Raw genomic sequence first — 20760 nt, forward strand, 5'->3', positions numbered from 1 at the left:
TGGAAATATCTATTATTATTTTAGAAGTAATTATATAATGAAAGTATTGTAGAGTTCCCGCTTCAGTTTGCAAGCAAACAATAGGAAATGAACCCCACATTTCTTTCATTCTGTCCTCTCTCAGGATTTAATTCTGGAAATGTGTTACTTCACAAAAGCAAAAGTTTTCTAATGAGCAGATCAGGTACGTGGCATTACTACTGTCTTGTCAGGCATGGCTTTTTAAATGCACCTCAACTTTCTGCTTCATTCTCCAGAATTCTGAAAGCTTCTCCTGCATCTGACACTGGGTGGCTGAGAATTCTGAACTCAATGATTATTCATCTCTCATTATCAACAAAGACCTTTGGATTCCTGAATTTCAGTGATCAGCAACTGAGGACTGAAGGGCACTGCTATGGTGACATCTCATTAAAACTTTGAAAAGACTTTCTCAGAGTTCAGAAAATGTGGAAGCTTAATTTGTCCATGCAGATGGACACATGCCAGCACCCCAAACTGCTTACAAAGAAAATCCCTCATAAGAATTCTCAAAGAGCAGCAAAATATGCTGACGTGGAAGGACACTGCATGCATAAGGTGGACAATAACATAGGCAGTTTCATTTGAAGCTTTTTATAAACCATTGTTTCAAAAAATATTCATACATACATATGTAAAACCAAAGGAATGTCTTAATGAGGTTACTGAACAAAAAGTTAACCAATGCAAAAATTAAGATTGCCTGTGAAAGCTAATTTGGTACCTCGTGCATAATACTGGTGGCAGCCAGTCCCCAAAGCCTTTGTGTTCCCTTCTTGCAAATTTATCCCATTCATTAAACAAAGGAACAAATATACTTTAATTCAAGTTTAATTCCTGCAGAAAGCCATACCAGAAAGAGAACTTGGGAGCATTACTGGGCAATGGCAACAGAATCAGTGCATCTATCTCCGATTTAACTACTCTCACTCTAGAATCCCATCTCAAAAATTCCTGGCTTTCACTATCTGTGACCCTGTTTCCTAAATTTCTCGCCATCACTTAACTTCTCATTATCTCCTAATTTTTCCTCTCATTCCTGCTGCTTTTCAGAGCAGAATTCAGCTGGTTTCTCAATTTCCTATTTGTTTTTACTCTTTTCAGGAAGCAATTCCTGCAGTATCACTGATAATTAAATCTCTCCTTTGATTACATGCATCTTTACCCCTCTCATAACGCTGGACACTGCTGAGTCCAAACACATCAACAGCTGCTGTGATTTTCAACGTACCTAAAGGAAAGGCAGAGCAATCTCTGTGTTGGGAAGCTGGAGAGCTGTGTGGTGATGTAAGGAAAGGGATGAATCAGGTTTTGTTCAGTAACAAAAGCATCACAGTTCTTTCCCAAGATCCCTTGCCAGTGGGGCATAATCTAGAATACAAAGAATCGAAGTAAATAAAATAAAAATCACTGGGCTGAATAGTGGCAGAAGAATAACAGTTGCATTCAGGAGGTGGAAAATCATATGGTACAAGGGAACAAGCCTCTGGTATTTATATCATCTTGCAGTGCCAGCATTCACTAAATAATCCTGAAAAAACTCCTGTAAGGACACTACATAAATAATATTCTAACTTCCCCTTTACTGATTAAGCAGCTGAGACAGAGACTGTATTAGTAATAACCTGAAAATGTGCTTCACTTCAAACTGGAGACATTTCCAAGTCTCCAACCGAGCCGGCAGCTCCTGAAGCATCACTGACCTCTGGGAATGCGGCGCTCGGAGCTGTGCCCGGAGTGGCAGTGACTCAGAATCACAGGGAGCACTCAAATGCTGCATTTCTGGGGCACAGGGATGGCAGTGCCCAGCACACCCCTCTGCCTGCTCTGCTGCAGGCACTGGTGATCAGCAGGGCAGGAGGCTGCAAACACTTGGATGGTATCGGACTTGCAGAGTTTGACATTCTCAGACATCACTGCCTTTACCACCTCCTTAGAACTAATTATAAACCAGAGAAAGGGCACTGGGGAAAAGCAATAAAGTATCAGAGGATATCATAAAAAGAGGCATTAGGGGAAAAGCAAAAAGCATAACACAGACTAAGACTAAAATACACTGGTACCAAAATGTATTATAAGGATTATTCTCTTCTCAGTGGAGAATATGGGCTCTGCTCTAGCTTTTTTCCAAACATGGGTTCACTTTAGAAGTGGGGTAGAAAGGCTGGTGCATATTCAAGTGAGTTTTCTGAACTAAAAAGAAATTTGGAAAATAAAAATTTTTAAGATCTTGAAATCTGTGCTATTGGCCCCTTCATTATGTCTGCAGTACATTAACATCTGCACTGCTCTGCCCCATTAAAGTCACTGAGTAAACAAATATTTAACACCTCTCAGCCCTGCAATGTCATCACCTTTTGCTTTCCAACTCCTTCTTATCACAGAGATATCATCTAATCTCTTGATTCTCAAAGCAAACTTTTGAGGTTTCCACAGTTTTCAGCTTTAAATGACAATTTCAAAGGGCTCTTACCCAGCATCTCCCAGAGCTACTAGTGGGAATTTTGCTCTCTTATATGCAGCATGAACATCAATTTAGGAGATGAGCTCCTGGGCTTCAGTACTTATGCACAGGAGCATATTGCACAAAAGGATCAGAAATGCATGATGTGAACACGAGGCACGGGAAGGGAGCCAGCAGGCATCAATCTGACATGCAGCCACTTCTTTTATTTCACCCTGGAGCATCCCAGGATGTACCAGTGCACATCAAGGTGAAAGGGAACGTGCATTTGCTTTCTAATTTTCCCACTGCTCTTCCTTCCTCCTTGCCCTGCTAATTTATCACAGTGCAAACCCAGAGAGCCCCACCATGAAACACTTTCCTCAGTACAAAGATTGTTTGGACTTTGAATTGTAATTACATGGTTTTAGTCAAATTACCACTTTGCATTTAGTAACATTAGGATTGAGCACCACCATGTGTTTCTCAGCTAAATAAAATTATGTATTTATCTGCCACATGAATCTTGTCAGGATCAGAGCATCTTTTGAGGATACCAAAACACCAGCATCAGACCAGAAATTAAATATGCATTATCACTCCTCAAACAAAAAACAAAACCAAACCCAAAATCCTACTACGTCCTTATCAATAGAGCTTCCTAAAGGCCAACCAGAAAAGAACAAAAAATATTTTTAACAAAACTGCAAATAGAGAGGTGATCACACTGGATGTCATCTTTGTAGCCTGAATTTTAAGGAGGCCTGGAGGGTGCATATTTTCATGACAGCGTGTGACTTTAATTACCAGTTGCAGCTTTGGAATCTTTCCAGCACTATTGTAACATGCTGCCTCTGTGCAGAGGACAACTGTGTGTCATTCAAGCAAAAAGCAAACCCTTGGTGGCTGGGATACAAACAGAGTGACTGGTTTTATGTGGATTTAGGTGCAGTCAGAAACTAAACTTGACAAGGACAGTTGCTACAATGGTCTCCCATTTGTACCACTCTTCTAGAAACCAAAGTGGTGTTTTTACACTATAACTTGAATACAGAACAAACTGAAAGTACATAGCCAGCCAGGAAATACATTAAATTAATGTCCTCTCAGGAAAGAGATCAGGCTTCTACACAGTTTTTGCTTATACTGCCCTTCTCCACTGAGATTTCCTTACAGCAGGAATGGCTCTTGCAAGTTCCAGCAGCCACTCTGAAGAAACTTTTACTCACTGTATAGCTGTTTACCTCTGCTCTTTTATTCCCTTCCCTACTTATTACCAAATTAAACAGGGAAAAATTATCTAACCTCTCAATACTGCAAGACATAAGGTAATGGAGGACTGAAACATTGACTTCCTTCCTCAAATTTAACACCCCCTCTACTGACACCAAGCTGAACCAGTCTCTGTCACCTCCACGTGATTTCACATAAGAAACCACACTTTACCACAGATGATGTTCTTCCCTTTAAACTATTCTGCAAAGCAGAACCACTGAGTGAAAAAGGTCACTTTGTGGCAAAGTCTATTTTTTCCTTCTACATCTGTTGCCTAAGCACAGAACCACTGCAGCTGAAGGCAGTTCCCAAATATCCCAACAGGAGGTGAGAAGTGTCAACAGACACTTCACAATGTGCTGTAAAGAGTTGGCTTTAGGAGCAGAGAGTTTTGAGTCATAGAATCACAGAATGGTTTGGGTTGGAAGGGACCTAAAGAGTAATTTCCTTCCAAACCTTCATATGTGGGAAGACACCTTCCCCTGGACCAGGCTGCTCAGAGCTCCATCCAACCTGGCCCTGGACACTTCCAGGCATGGGATAGACACAGCATCTCACCACCCTCACAGAAAATAATTTCTTGCTAATATCCAATCTAAACCCACTCTCTTCCAGTTTGAAACCAATCCCCTTGTCTTGTCACTCCAGGCCACCATAAAGAGTCTCTCTCCAGCTTTCCTTCCATCTCCCTTTAGGTACTGGAAGGCTGCAATTAGGTGGCCCAGAAATCTTCCCTTCTCCAGGCTGAACAATCCCAACTCTCCCAGCAGAGCTGCTCCATCCCTCTGATCATCCTGGTGCCTCCTCTGCACTCGCTCCAGCAGCTCCACGTCCTTTCTGTGCTGGGACCCCAGAACTGACGGCAGCTCTGCAGGGTCTCAGGCGTGATCCCTGAGCACAGAACAATAGGAGTAAACAAAAGGAAACAGACAACAGACTCCTTTCACAGCCGGCAGTGTAAGACACACTCATGCCAGCAGCTGCCCGTGCTAGTCGCCTCTCCGGCCTCCCCGGGGCGGCGGCGCAGCTCGGCCTCAGGCCGGCGCTGAGGGGGCGAGGGCTCCGCGGTGCCGCGGCGTTCCCTGCCGGTCTGCTGCGTGAGCCCGCCGGGAGTAGCCCCGCGGAGCTCCTGCTCCCCGGCCCGGGGCCCGCCCTGCCCGGCGCTGCCCGGGCCCCGCTCGGGGCCGGCGGTTCCCCCGAGCCGGCCCCGCGCACATCCGGGCGCCTCCCGCTTCCGCCGCGCGCCAGTTCCGCTTCCTGCGCGGCGCAGCCGGGACGGAGCCGGTCCCGCTGCCGGGGTGAGCGCCCGCTCCGCGCTGCCAGGGCGGGGGCGGATCGGCGGCCCCGCACAGCCCGGTGGGTGCGGCGGGGGCCGGGGGGAGATCGGGCCGGGCGGGGGGGCCGGGGTCGGGCGGGTGTCGCTGCCGGGCCGCTGCCCCCGCGGGGCGGGAGCGGCTCCGCGGCCGCCGCAGCCCCGAGCGGGCGCTCCCGGCCGGGCCGCGCCGCTGCCGGGGCAGCCTCGGCGGGGCAGGAGAGCCCCGCTGCCACCGAGCAGCTGCCGGCCCCAGTTCCCGTCCCACACCTGTCACGGTGCTGTGGCAAGTGCGGCCCCGAGCGCTCCGCGGGCACTTGGGGTGGTTTAGGGGGTTCGGGTTTATGTTACTTAGCAGAACTCAAAGATGTGGGTGCCTGTCTTCGGAATAGTCCCAGGAATGTGGTGTGGTGCTGCAATTTAACAGCAGAACTGGAATGCGTTCTCTGACCCGTGGCTTTCCAGCCCATCGGGTCTTGGTGGCCCAAGGGTCTTGTAAAGGCTTTGAAAATGAAAATAACCAAAGGAAGCTGTATGAGCTTCAGTTCTGCACAGCACCAGCCCCGGTGGTGGAACCCTTGGAAATCCCTGTGTCTTTTTCTCCTCCCAAATAATTTTCCCATTTTCCTTGGTTTGGACCCCTGCATGCTTTGGCAGGTAATAAAAGCATCTTGTTTCCTATAGCATTTTGTCATGACAGAGCTATAGATCTGTAAGGATTGAGGATTGGTCAGGATGCTCAGCCTTGGAGGGATGACCTTTTCAGTTTAGCGCTGGACAGAGACTGCAGAAGTTTTCTTACAGTTCTTGCCCTGTGCATGTCCTTGCAGAATGATTTGAGCTGTATGGTACTGGTAAGGAAACAGACAATAAACTTTCCTTTCTGACTTAGTCCAAGGATTATGGATAGGAATAATTCATGATAATGACACTGTGTATCAACACCATACAGCCTTAGCCTAGAAGAATTTCTTAGTGCTTCTAAGACCCCTTTTTTGTGAATCTTTTTCACCATGTCATACCAGGTCCCAGTCTGATTTGACAATTTTTGGGAAAAAAATTAATTAATTTCCCAGTGATACAAGTTTTCCTCTTCAATCTGTTTCAGGGCTCTTAGAGGCAATAGTGTGGAGGTAAGGTTTGTAGTGTCCTTAGCAAGGAGGTTGTACCTAGACTAATTCTCTGCTCTGAGCTTGGTGGCAGTGTCTGAGCAATTGCAGGTTTGTTCCCCATAGCCTTTACTGTGTAAAAGAAAAAGATTTTTTGAGTGTGGGTAATCTCTGAGAATACAAAGCCAGAGAGGAAGAAGGATCAGAGTTTTGGATTCTGAGATTTTTTAGAATTGCCAGACCTGCATTTCTTGAAGGTTGACAACCCTAGATTTTTCACAGATCTGCTCTCATTTTGAATATCAGTCATTTGAGGACAATTTCACCATCAGTGGTGCAGAGGCCTTCTCTGTATCTCCTGACTGTCTCTAGCAGTCTTTTCATACCTTTCTATCTCCTTGATTCTATTTCTAAGCCCTAACAGAGAAAATACATGTTCTTCCTATTGCATTAAGCTAAAAATCTTGTTTTTCTGCTGTGTTTAATGCAGGACTAAACTCTTAAATACAATTTGTATAAACGATGCTGTATATATTAAAGATAGAACAATTATAGTTATTTTGTCAGCACTGCAATGAAAGTGCAGTTCTCTGGGTGTAATTGCATTGTGTGGGTGTGTGTTTTGGCTTTGTTTTCAAATTCCTGCTTTGATATTGCTACAGTGAGATGTAACCTGGGGTGTGCATTACTGCAGGTATTACACAGTGGAAGGGATTAGGGAAATCCAGTGCCAAAAATGGACTGTTGGGCTCAGAACTGTTTTTATGGGCTTATATATGCTAGGGATTTCATATTTGCTGTTGTGTTGTTACATCTGTAAAGGCGCCCATGGCTGGTTTGGTTGCATAAGTGTTGCAGAGGACATTTCTGAGCTTTGCAATGGCTTTTGTGGTGCTGCAGTGCTCTGCTCGAGTGTGCAGTGCACAGGCTGTACCTGCACAGAACACCCAGCAGATGTGAATGTGACATTGCTAAAAACATCAAAGTGCAACTCAGAGCCCCAGTTTTGACACTGTTCTTTCTCCCTTTGTTTCAACACTTTCTCAACACATTTATCATCTGCTCAAGGGAAACGAACAGCTCTTTGATGTCCAATATAATAAAGAATCAATAATGCTTTAAGTAGATGTTGTGGTTTGTCTTCTGGAAAGAGTAGTTTTCCTCTTTCTTCCTTACATGATCTTTGTGTTTCCCTCCTGCAGCAAATTTTTCAGACAGTTACACTGAACATATGCTTCAAGGATGTCTCTCTCTCTCATAATAAAATGGGGTGGACAGGAGTACACGATAACCTCTCTGTCAGAAGAAGACACAGTGTTGGACCTGAAACAGTCTCTGAAGGGCCTCACTGGAGTGTTACCAGAGCGTCAGAAACTGCTTGGCCTTAAAATGAAGGGTAACTCTCCTTATTTACTGCTCTTGGGGATGTGCCTGAGGTGTTTTAGGACAAACATCCCCTAATCCTAGGCAGGATGTGTGCACTAACAGAGCATCCACTTCCCAGTTGTAGCTCTGGAATGAACATGAATGCAGACACTTCCTACATCACTGGATATTGTTTATTAATAATACATTTATCTGGCCATTTTTTAGTGGCTCACACTGCCCTGTCTTAGTGGGGAGGAGAACTGGGGGGGAAAAAAGTAAACCTCATGGGTTGAGATAAGAAGAGTTCAGTGACTGAAAGATAATAAAGTATTATATAATACTAATTATTATAATAATAGTAATGAAAAGAGGAGAAAGAGGCATAAAACCCAAGAGACAGCAGTGCCACAATGCAGTTGCTCACCACCCACTGACCAATGCCCACCCAGTCCCTGAGCAGCAGTCAATGTCTCCCAGCCAATTCCCCCCTGTTTATACTCTGGGCATGAGGTTCTGTGCTGTGGAATATCCCTTTGCCCAGTTCCCCCAGCTCCTTGTGCACCTGCTCACTGTCAGAGCACAGGAAACTGCAAAGTCCCTGATTTAGAGCAAGCACTGCTTGGCACCAACTAAACCATTGGTGTGCCATCAACATTATTCTTGTACTAAATCCAAAACACAGCACTGCACTATCTACCAAGAAGAAAATCAACTCAATCCCAGCCAAAACCAAGACACTGTCTGTGGAAGACTATGATAACACAGCTTGGCATAGCTGTTATTTTACAGGGAGCTTATTTCAATTACACATGGAATGTATTGACATTTTTCTAAAATCTCTACCTCAATTAAAAAAAAATAATCTGCATTACAGGCAAACCTGCAGATGATGATGTTAAGCTTGGAGCCCTCAAGTTGAAACCAAATACTAAGATAATGATGATGGGCACTCGTGAAGAGAGTTTGGTAAATAATTTGCTTGTTTATTAGCTTAAACAGTGTCTCCTAACTGTGATTTTAAATTTTGGCTATTCCAGTCATCATTCAAAAAAATGATAGTACAATAGGTTTCTAATGGCATTTTTTTATGTAAAGTAAACTTTGCTGCAGAACTCTCAGAGCAGTGTACTCATGAAACTCCTGTGGTGTTCTGCACTTGAAGCACAAATCTATAATTGGGATACTGACTTTTTAAATCTGAACAATCATCAATATACTTTAGTATTTCTTTCCACTAGTAAAATGAAACCATTTTGGTTAGATAGTATTCCTGCCCTGCAATGTGCAGTAACAGAAACTTTATATCCATTGTTATTTTCCCTCTCTGATCCTTGTTGTCTTTTATTATATCTATTCCTCTAGGAAGATGTCCTTGGGCCGCCTCCAGATAATGATGATGTGGTCAATGACTTTGATATTGAAGAGGAAGTTGTGGAAGTAGAAAATAGGTTAGGAGTTTAAGCTGTTAAAACAGTTTTTTATTGACTGCAGAGTGTACATTTTAATTAACTGTAACTTTTTGCACTGTTACATCAGAGAAGAAAATCTACTGAAAATTTCCCGTAGAGTTAAAGAATACAAAGTGGAAATTCTGAATCCTCCTAGAGAAGGAAAAAAGCTGCTGGTGCTAGATGTTGATTATACACTATTTGGTGAGTTTTTATACAATTTATGTTTTTTAAGAGCTCAATTTATTTACCAGATCAGGTTTCTTGATTTTTGCTTTGCTGTGTTGCACAACGTAACTTCTGCTTTGTTTGATTTTCTGGTCTTCGACTCACATTTTGAAAAGCATTTTAAAACATTGCATGTTGTTGATTTTAGTGCAGCAGCTATTTAATTGCTGCAAAAAACCATAAAAAAGCAGCAATTTAGTCTTCTGTCCTGATAGTCTTTCCTTTGATAACTTGTATCTTGACCATCACAGTAGCTTGGCAAAGATACTGTAAAAATAATGATCCCATTCTGTACCTGATTGACTCTGCTTTGGTGCGGGGTGAGAGAACAGCTTCAAGCTATATTTACATGTCATTACTAAACATTCACAAAAGCATGTTTTACTTGAAAATTCCGTCAAGCTGGTTTTTTTTGAAAGCCAGAATTTTCCTTCTGACTTAACTTTCTGGTTTGTAGGTGTGCCATGGCAGCATGACTGTGAGCAGTAAATAATACCTTCCCATATACCTTTCCTTAGCTTTCCTTTTTGATGACATTTGTTTCCAATCTGACATCAAAATTCAACCTATTTCCAAGTTTAAACTTTTTATTGAGAGATCTTCTGCTGGCAGATTTTGCAGCAGTTTTGGAATTGGAGCAGGAATGTTTGCATCTCTGAAATGAGCTTGATATGTGTTCACACAATTAACTGGACTAGGTTTGAAGGAATCTGTTTCATATCTGGCCAGTTACTAATTTGCTAAATGCACAGATGATTTTCCCTGACTCTTCAAAGATATTCATACTCAGACATCTCTTCATTTAATTATTGCTAAGCCCTCAAGTAGCAGTGAGACCAACAGATAAATACTCCCTTTGCTTTGTCTTCCCACCTTTAAAATGGGCATGGGAGTTTGATATCAAATTATTCATGACCTTAAAGTGCTTCAGTGCTCCCCTCATGAAACTCTTTGAGTCTCTGGATATAAAGGAAAATCAGACTGGACTTTAATAAGTAATACTTTAATACTGATTTGCTTATCTCTTATATTCTGTTTAGACCACAGGTCATGTGCTGAAACTGGGGTAGAGCTGATGAGGCCATACCTTCATGAATTCCTGACTTCTGCATATGAGGACTATGATATTGTAATTTGGTGTAAGTATTATACTCTGTGCCTAAGAATTTATTGTAAATTGTCATCCAGAGCAGAGACTCCAGGTGGGAGGTTTTTATATTGCTTTTTAGTGTGAGTCACAAGATCTAAAATGATACAGAAACATTTGGCTGTAATTTGCACAACTATTAGAGCTACTTTAGAAAAATACCAATTCTTATGTGAAAAAGCCCCACATACTGCTCACAAGAATGGGTCTAATCACAGGATAAAGCCCAGCAGCACTTTACTGACTGTTACTTTGTACAAAGAAACAGAACTGTATCATCAACATTAGAACACTGCTTGATACTGATTTTAAAAATAATCTCAATGCAGACAACACATAGTTAACTGCCAAAGGACCCAAACTCTCCTGTCTGCAGGGGTGGTTGCTTGATTCTTTGCCTTTGCATTCTAGTTCAATTCCTGTCCAACAGCTGGAGAACAGACTTTAGCCAGTGCAGGGTTCAAACCATATTAAAATTGTGTTACAAAATTCCATTTTCATAGTCTTGAACAATGTTTCTCCATATTCTTAGATCAGCAGACAGTTTGACACTTCCTCCTTTCCAGCTTTTATGTATTCCTATCATTGCTTCCAGGAGGAAATCCTGCCCAGGCAGTGAGGTTCCTCAAGCCAGGTGTATCCATGGTCTTACAGGCTGTGGTTCAGTAACAGCTGATCTAAAAAATGGTTTAAATACTTGCAGTGCTTCATCTAGTTGTTCCTCTGAAAAGGAAGCTTTTCTAAACAAAACCAGACTTCCCTGATAAAAGACTTTCTTTGAGGTCCTAAAAGCTGCAACAAAAGTGGATCTTTCTAAAATTAAATTTTGTGTAAAAATTTGACATATTAAGTGAACAAGTTCTTAGCTTATTTCTTCTTTTTTTATACCAATGACTTATTTTGATAAAGTATTCTTTCTGTTTTCTCCCTTTTGTTTCAGCTGCTACTAATATGAAGTGGATTGAAGCCAAAATGAAAGTAAGTTGCTCTGAAAACATGTGATTTGTTTCTGCTCTGGGTAACCCTTCATGCAGTTGTGCTTGTGCTCAGTATTGTAGAGCAGGTTAGAAACAGGGGAGGTTGTATGAATCATAACCTGAGTTGTTTCAATTTCCATAGTCACTTGAAATTATCACAGAACTAGATTAAATCTAATTTTAGAATTGCACACAAACTATCAGCAGTAGGTGTTAAATTTAGCAGAACTAAAAACAAGTCAGTACCTGCTGAAACGTGGATTCATCACGCAGCCCTGCACGGGTGCTTCCATCTTACCTCTAACTACAGAGCTCCAGTCTTTAAATGTGATTTTTTTAGAGGAATAGAGAGATGTGACATGCTGGAGTAGGTTATCAAGAGAAAACTCTTCTCATATTTGTCTTTACCTCTTGCAGCTGGGGGTTCTGTTGCTTCCTCTGCCTTATCCAACATCCCATAAGAGCTCTTTCACTTTCTGGTTTCTTCCCTACTGGAATCAGGCAGGAAGCCAGTTTTGAACAGCTGACCTCATGGTAAACATAACATATTTACAGTCAGGCTTAGCTGTAAATTTAATGAGCTTACTAAGAATTGCTGTGTGTTTGGTTGGTGGGTTAGGGGTTTTTTATGTTTATAAATCAAAAGTTATTTCCATTCCAGGAAAAGCCTTTCCAAATTTAAGCTTTTATTGTGCGCTATTTTTTCAGGCTTTCACAGAGCAAAACACATTTTTCCAGTGTTCTTTTCCTCAAAATAATTAATTGCCACTATTTCTTCTAAACAAAAATGCCTTTTAGAAATGAGAATCTTTAGTCAGAACTGTGAAGTGGAGTTAGTGCAAGTAAAATCAGTGCTGAGCCTTGCAAACATTGCATTCTTGCGTCACATGTTTATACCGTGTTGTCACAGTAGTGCTAGGACTCAGTCTTGTGAAAACACATTGTTCAAAACTGGCTTCTTTCCCCTGCACTGGTCACCTTTCTGCATTTCCAGGTTGCTTTTCCAGCCCTCCTCCTGGACCCTGATCCATTGAGATTCCTGCCACTAGATGCCACTTTCTGTTTCTCCTTAAACTGATGGCACCAGGGGTGCTTCCCTGCCAGAGTTTCACTTTTGGTCAGGGAGCTGTGATTCCAGCAATAGGTGGCATTAAAGTTTCTGGTTTAAAGTACAAAGCAGGAAGAGCATTTAAAAGAAAGGAGTATCAGACAAGCAAATTTAATCTCTCAGTTACCACCCTTTTATGCCTGAAGTCCAAACATTCTAGAAAAGCTGGTTCTGTCAGTGTAACAGGATACTGACCCTCGTAGGTTGAGCGTTTCATTTGCAAGATTGCATTTTTAAATAAAAGCAAATCAGGTAAGTGTGGCTGGATAGTTGCAAGAGAGCTGCTGCAGTGGGTATTTTCTCCCTCTTATACAGGTTTGCATATTGCTGCTGTTCCACACACCAGAAATTGTCAGCAGTATCTTTGTTGTACCATGTCAGCAGATTTTACTGGTACTTTTCAGCTTTGGAAAGTATTTGAAATGGAAATGATGCTCCCTCATCTAGTCTTAAGTTTATTTTTAAAAAGGTTGTTGTACTTGGAGTATTTCAGGAATTGCCAAATCTTAAAAGTGCAAATTGTCACTAACACTGGTTATCTTAGACATGTGCAGGAGGGAGCAGTGACACAGATGTTTCTGGGTATTCCATCTTAGGCTGGGCTGTGATTTGTGCAGATCACTAAGAGGGACAAAGAGCAGCCAGAACACAATTGCTGTAAAGTTAAGTCGAGGTGTAGAGAACTTGTGAGAGGTTGTGCATGAAGGTATGAGCAAAACCTCTCTGTATTTTCCCTTCTCTGCTGCTAAAGCTGCTTTGATTTTCTGCCAGCATCAGCTGTTAAGTTCCTGATATTAAATGCTAAAAATAAATCCCTGCGTGCACTTTTATGATCCTCATTATGTAACAAATGCAAATTTCCCCAGGTATCTATTTTTAGTGTGTCTCTGGTAAACCTCCACAGCTCACTCCGTGACAAACAATGTACTGTAATTGTGGTTCCAGTTGTTGAGCAGTAAAACTGTCATAATTAGAAGCTTTAATCATAAATCTTTGTGATGCAGGAGCTCGGGGTGAGTACCAATGCAAACTACAAGATCACTTTCATGCTGGACAGTGCTGCCATGATAACAGTGCACACTCCTCGGAGAGGACTAATAGATGTAAGTGCCAATCTTTATCCTAATCTTTTTCTACATTCAGCTGGCATTTTATCACACCCCTTTAAAATACTCAACCAAAAAAGTTGTTCAGCAGTTTTCATGCAATAAAACTGCAAGAATCTTGGAACCACAGATTTTTTTTCTAGTGGAAGTCTCTATTAATGTTTTGAATGATATCTTCAGATGTCACAGCTTTCAAATCAAACAGCAGGTAACTGTTACACCAACAGAAAGGTTTTCCTCAGTGGAGGGTATTTATGTTATATTCTTTCACATTTTCCTTTGTTAAAGCCAAACCACCTGCTAATGGTAAAGCAAAAGAATACAAATGTTCATTCAAGTTAGGACTCGGGTTCCTATAGATGGCATTTTCATCTCCTGCATGTGATCTGATTTACCTCAGATGCCTTTTATTGTGTTGTGTTTGCAGGTGAAGCCTCTTGGTGTTATCTGGGGAAAGTTTTCTGAATATTACAGCAAAAAAAATACTATTATGTTTGATGATATTGGCCGAAACTTCCTGATGAACCCACAGAATGGACTCAAGGTAATGGAAACTGGAATTTTCATTTACTGCTACTTTTTCTTGATACTTCAAGTAGTACTTTCTCCTACTTCTTTGCTGTAGCATAAAGAAAGACTATTTCTAACTAGCAAAGATGCATGTTTTGTTAAACCTGTTAACTCACAGGGCCATTTGTCTGGTTTAGTATTTCCTTAAGAGTAGTATTAAATAAACGTTGTATCACTATTAAGTGAATGTTTCCTAGATTACCAAAATCAATGAAATTGTTATTTCTGCCTAAGTTACACCTACAAGCTGTAATCAAGCTGGGCATTGCAGACAGGCACCATTGAAAATGTGATGTCATATTCAAAAATAAGTCAAATAACAAATGGCTGTACTTCATGATAGCATGACAGGATAATCACAAGTATTCTATATGAGAAATAATTAGTACCTTGAGCCATTTTGACTATAGAACAGCAAATGTTTCTTTTTATACAACTGCAAACCAGTGTGTGCTCTGTTATTACTGCTGGTTCTGAATAAGAAGGCAGCTTAAATTTCTACATACATGTGATAGTGGAGCAGTGTTAGCAGTAAAACAACTTGCATAAATGTCTCTAAAAAAGAAAAAGATGTTTTCAAATGCAGAAGTTCAAGATGGTATCTCTTTGAAAGTATCCACAATGTGAAGAGGAGAGCAGTTGATGAGCTCTAACAAGATTATCTTAACCAGAAGGAGAATCAGGAATAGCAAAGATCTTACTGGAAGGGGATTATCCAGAGGTCCCTCTAGCTCAGATTGGAAAAATGTTTGTCAAAGTGTTGTTAACAGCTGCAGACAAGAGCACTGACTCACTAAAACAAGGCCCAGGTATAATGTATTCCAAGCTTTGCTTCTGATATCTCATTTCACAACAGCTCTGGTTGTAGTCAAAGGCTCTTTGCTGGAAAAAAGCATCTGGTTCCAATGATACCACACAACTCACAATGCTGAGCTGAAAACCCCTCCTGCAAAAATCTGTGTGAAATCAAATAGAAAATGTGGCAGTCCAGTCCAGATCATTTTATCAATTTGTCTGGGAGGGGAAGGCTTGAAGAAGTGCAAGAGAAAAGAATTTTTTTCCTGGTTGGTGCAGAGCAAAAACCCCTCAGTCCAGTTTGCATGGACAGGACAAATTGGATCTGACCACTACTGGAAAAGGTTTTTTTCCTCTTACCTGTGAAAAGTTATAACTTGTCATAGTACTGAAAATATATTTTAGTCAGATGGTAAATGATAGAGAATCTAAAGCATTTTTTCTCTCTGTGAGCAAATGGTTATACCCAGTTTCTCTCTCTTCTATAGATAAGGCCTTTTATGAAAGCACATTTAAATCGGGATAAAGACAAGGAGCTTCTAAAGCTCACCCAATACCTCAAAGAAATAGCAAAATTAGATGACTTTTTGGAGCTGAATCACAAACATTGGGAAAGGTAAGAAAAAAGGCAAAATTCTTGCTTCCTTCTGTCCCTGACCACGGTGTTTTGCTTGAGGTTATCTCTACAAAGACCAGAAACAATGGAACTGATGAACTTTATAACTTACAGTTATAAAGGTCCTTCAGTTTGAGTTTTAATAGGGCTGTAGTGTTGGAATAGCTTCCCTAAAATAAGATTTTGACAGAATGCATTTGTGTTTTCCTACTTCACCAGTATTCAGCACTGCCAATTATGCAATTATGCATCCTAAAAGGAAAAGAATTTTGAAGGAACATGGTCCCTGGAAACCTTTCTTTCCACCCCAGCAGAGTTAGATTGTGGGTTTAGATCCCAAATCCTTTGTTTTAAGGCAACTTCTCTAGAAGTTCCTTGAAAGCTTTGTTGTGTTAGTGTAGTTCCTAGGCACATCCAGGTTGGCTGGTATTGCAGTATTCATCAGCTCCAAGTTACTGTCTTACAAACAAGGAGTTTTCCAAGTGCTCAGGGCACCAGTTAGCATCCTAATTCTTGCTAGAAAATGATTAACTGAAGGGCTTAAGCAAAATTCTAGGTTTTATGCAATAGCCAAAAGCTTCGATGCATGTGAAGAAAAACTATTGGAAAAACACTCCTTGGTGTTTAAAAAATGGAGCCTTACAGGCTTGATACAATTTTTCTTTTCTGAATAGAACAGAAAGTGAAATGTTAAACCTTAAAAGCAGTGAAATTCGTTGGATTCTTTCTCCTAGAGTATTTGCAAAGCCTTTCTCACACCACACAGGCAGATTGCTCCAGCTCTGGTGCCAAGAGAGCTGTGAGATCAGATTACAGAAAGCAGTTCAGAATCACTCAGCCTCTCCAGAGAAGCTGCTGGAGGGCTGTTCTTTTCAGGTTATGCTGCATCAGTTCATTAAAGTCCTGAATTTATTTGAAGGAGTGCCATTACTAATGGGCCTTTTCATCTTAAAGGATATAAAAGCCACTTCTCCAACTGATGTAATTTTCCATCCTCTTGGAATGAAACAGGTTTCCATTTCCTTCCTCTCTTTTGTTTAAAAAGCCTGATAGAATCTAACTAAAACATGACTTTGAATTACCGCGAGATAACCTTTCATGGAACTGAAAGATGTTGAAATTAAATAAAAATCATAAGTGATATCGATTGCATTTCTAATTTTTGGTTATCTGTAGGAGGATTGTTGGTGAGAAAAGAAAGCAGAGTCATACTTTGATCTTAAGATCTCAGGTATATTTGTGGCCACCTCTAACTTGGTGAAAAACTCTACTTTTGTTTCTTTCAGGTATCTTTCGAAGAAGCAAGGACAGTAACACTAATAAAACTGTGTGGCACTGAATTGAAGGGAACATCACTAAGATCATTGGACTTTTCCTTGCTTTTGTGCTAGAGTATAATAGTGCTGGACACTGGACCCAATGCCAGAACGACTGCTAAACTTGGTCTTCCAGCTGGTTGGTTGTGGGTTTTTTAAAAGATCACAGCAATAAGCTCAAAGTGGGAGAAACAAGTCAGTTGCTTTTTCTTGCATTCAGTTCTGGTGTTACTTCTCAAAATACTTTCCTCTCCTTTGCTGCTGAAGTATAACCATAACCATCAAAGACCAAAACCATTCTGAGACTAGAAAAAAAAATATTTAGACCAAAAATGTTGATTAAAAAGCCAGCCTTGGCAGTGTATGAATTGTGTAAGTCCTCTATTCCCTCCATCTTTAGAAACAGTCTCCCTCTCCCATTCCAGTATTTAAGTCTATAAATTACAAGTTGTCTAAGTTTGGTATGTATTAGTATGTCAGTGTTTCTCTGTGCAAGACAGTAAGATGGGAAAGTACCACCTCTGTGGCCAGTTTACCCCAGTGTGTGAACTTGTACTATAAAGCAGTGTTTACTGGAAAACAAAAGATAGAAATTTGAGGGAGAGAAACCCACTGTTATTTGATCAGTGAAAAGCAGTCTGCCTGAAAAATCCCCATATCTCAGATAAAGAGTTTAAACCTCAGATGGCAAAGTCACATTCCTAACAAAGCATGAACAAAACCCTTGTTCTCTTCTAGCTAAATCTTGTCAAAGTGCAAACACTGTGTTTAAATACAATATTCAGCCATACTGTTCTTACAAAATCATTTACTTGCGCTGCTTCTGCCTGCACTATAGAAGTGTGATGTGACTGCTGTTTGGCATTTCCAACACTTGTGCATTATGCAGTTCATGGATTTGAAAGAAGACTGACCCTTTCAAATAAAAAATGGTATATATTGTTCTTAAGGAACTATAGCAGTTGTGTAAATAATAAATACCTTTTTCATACTTTGTGTCCTGTGCTGCCTTCAGTATTTAGCTTGCATAACAGAGGAACCATCAATAATATTAATTTGGGGGGGATTGGAGGATTTGTTTGGATTCCAGAGACTCTGGGTTTGCATCAGGAGTTGAGTAAGAGCCTGGTTTGTGCCTCTGTGGATTAGGGACGTGGTGCAGCACCAGGCTGGCCAGGAAAGGAGCCCTGACAGCACATGTCAGGCTGTCAGGACAGCAGGCACAGATGAGCTGCTGGGACGAGCACACAAGGCTCCAGCTCAGTGACCTGTCAGAAAACATCCAGGTCCTTGTTCAGGGCTCTGTGTGCTTTAGTGCCAACCCCAGGTGCCTTTGACAGAGCAAACCAGAAACCTGATGCATAAAAGTGGTGCTTTAGGTAAGTATGGAGGGTGAAGATCTGCAGTTTTGACTCCTAGAGCTGATGTCTGATCAAGGATCTGCCTGACTCCTGTACAGACAGCACAGGGAGAATCCCTGAGCTTACCCCAGTCATCCTTTCCTGGAAAAGCTGCAGCAGCAGAGATCATGGAATGTGGGACTACTGGTGTATGGTGCACTGGGATTCCTTTGACTTTGAACAGTGGAAAGAAGCCAGGCATTGCAATTAAATCAGCTGTGAAGCTTGTGCTGGGCAGAGAAAAAAAACCAAGGGAACGTATTTAAACATGTGCCTCAATTTTTTCCTCAAAGTCGGCCTACAAACAGAAGGTTACAGGGAATGAGCAATACTCATTTCTTTCGCTTTGAACAAGGAATTTTTAAAAAATCAATCTTGATTTTATTCCAGTGACGTGGGGGTTTTGTCCTAGAATTTGAGAGCACTCACTGATCTGAAGGTGATGTGCACTCCCCTTTCAAATATTTTATAAGCTGGGCTGCAACATGCAAGTGTGATCTCAAAGTGATGGTAACAGAGAGCTCTTGCTGACAAGTTGTTATGTCTTTTATGACTAATTTCCCTTACTATATTTTCTGTTTGGAGACTCTTGCAGTTTGATTTAGTTATCTTCTAAAAATGCTGCTGGGATTTACTTGGCTGAGATTTTTAAAATCGTGAAGCTGTGGATAAGGCAAGCAGAAGCCTGATGTTCAAATGACTGCAGAAATCAGGAGGCACTGATGGGAGAGTGGGTTAATATGGTAAAAGCAGCAGGAATAAACCTGGATTTTATTGCCATGGTTGGTTGTGGAGGCAGGAGGCATCAGCAGGTTCAGAAAAGAGTTCAGCACCTTTACAGAAAAGTCCACAGGCAGAAGCCAAAGGGAATAGCACTGAAGGGAATAGGAAGGGCTAATAGCCTGCAATAAAAGAATTGGAGGAGGTCAGGAAGATGGGAGTGGGTCACACAGAGCAGCTCCTGCCTGCTCTACAGGGCTGCTCTGGGCTATACCTGCAATGTCCCTGTGCCAAACTACCACAGTGACTGCAGGGATAAATGGGTAGTGTTCAGCTTAGCCCCACAACAATGTATTTATTGCTCAGAAGGGCAGAGGAAAACACCTGTGCTGATTTTTTGTTTCTCCAGTAGGGAAGACAGTTTTGACCTACTTGTATTTCCAAAATGTGGTTAAGCCTGGAGAATAGCGATGGACAGCAAAGGTTAAAGGTTTATTCCCTGCTAACATTTACTTTCCTTTTAGATGATACTGAGGTGCCTGAGAAGTATTTGATTAATGGCTTTCACTCTCTCTATTAAAAGAAACAGTATTAAAGTATAATTAAGGAGAGGGAGCGTACAACTTAATTACAGAGCTCATAATTTACCATTCTGCAAAACTCTGGAGAAGCATTAAATGGAGTCTGAACTATTTCAAATATTTTCATGTGTCAGAGACTGTCTCAGGCTCCCAGTACATGTCAAACATTTTGTATGTTGTTCTGTCTGATTATTCAGACCAGAAGAGACAGTCCATTTCTAAATGAAGTTATTTCAGTAAGCCCTGGATATCTGACAACTCCAATGCCTCACCGTGGCATGAATGCTCATCACTGGAGGTGCATGGAATGACAACTGAAGCCAGGAACTGAACTGCAAATTCAGCCCCTCAAATCCTGCTGCATGACTGTGAAATCTACAGCTACTTGCCAATTTTTATTCCTGACTTGAAATTCAACTGACAGCAAGTGGATGCCAAAGGGTTTAAGACAATTTTCCACTCTGTCTGTTCAGATGTATTTAAGGCTGATGTGAGAAGTGCTGAATACTTGCTCCCAATTAGACAAAGGCCAGGTAAAAACTGTATTTCAGAGGGTAAAGAAAAGCACACAGTTTCCCTGATTCATTAAAGCTGCTTAAAACAAGAAATGCTGGATGAAGAGGCAGAATCCTTGGACATTTCACTGTTGTCACCACAGGAGTTGTGGCAGGTACTGGTGGATATTAGCAACAGCTGCACACAGCAAAGGGTGCCTGATGAAGTGCTTTGGCTGAGGGGGATTCACAGAGACAAATTTCAGTGAAAAGAAAATGCTGAGGAAGAGAATAACAGCAGTAGATGATAAAAACACTGCTCTATCCTGGAGAAGACAAGGGACATCTGGCAGGCATTACAACTTTCCTGTGTGAGCAATATTGGCAATATCTTGTTAGCAGGGACTGGTGCTGATATCTGTGCTTTGAGTGGGCTCTGCCCCAGCAAGGACATGCTTTAGATAAAGCAGCCCCAAAGATTCAACAAGAACTGCCTCGTGATGGCAGGTGAACAGACCTGGTTAGGTTTTCCTAAAAATGCTGAAAAAAAGCTCTGAGGGCTCACAATGCCAAGTCTGACTCTCCTGGCTTTATCTGCTGCACCACACCACCTTAGACATATATTCCCAGCCCATCTCTATCATCCCCCATTATCCCTTGGATCACTGATAATCACACAAGGCCCCAATCTCATTCATGCATCAGTCCTTTCCTGATGGTGTTTTA

At 41.4% G+C, this 20760-nt stretch overlaps 1 protein-coding gene across 2 annotated transcripts; it reads left to right on the forward strand.

Annotated features, from left to right (window-relative positions):
- The first annotated feature begins 4986 nt into the window (after window positions 1-4986).
- UBLCP1 (ubiquitin like domain containing CTD phosphatase 1) lies at window positions 4987-17830 on the forward strand. 2 transcript variants are annotated; one of them, XM_030229337.2, is made up of 11 exons: window positions 4987-5037; window positions 7363-7556; window positions 8403-8494; window positions 8891-8976; window positions 9065-9180; window positions 10245-10343; window positions 11292-11329; window positions 13441-13539; window positions 13970-14086; window positions 15396-15523; window positions 16810-17830. In XM_030229337.2, the coding sequence occupies exons 2-11, from the start codon at window positions 7403-7405 to the stop codon at window positions 16835-16837; spliced, it is 957 nt and encodes a 318-aa protein (XP_030085197.1). In that variant the 5' UTR covers window positions 4987-5037; window positions 7363-7402; the 3' UTR covers window positions 16838-17830. The 2 variants fall into 2 exon arrangements, with proteins under 2 accessions (XP_030085197.1, XP_030085196.1); XM_030229336.2 differs by having other exon boundaries at window positions 4988-5095.
- The last annotated feature ends 2930 nt before the right edge of the window (window positions 17831-20760 follow it).

Source organism: Serinus canaria, chromosome 13 (assembly GCF_022539315.1).
Source record: "Serinus canaria isolate serCan28SL12 chromosome 13, serCan2020, whole genome shotgun sequence".
NCBI lineage: Eukaryota > Metazoa > Chordata > Aves > Passeriformes > Fringillidae > Serinus > Serinus canaria.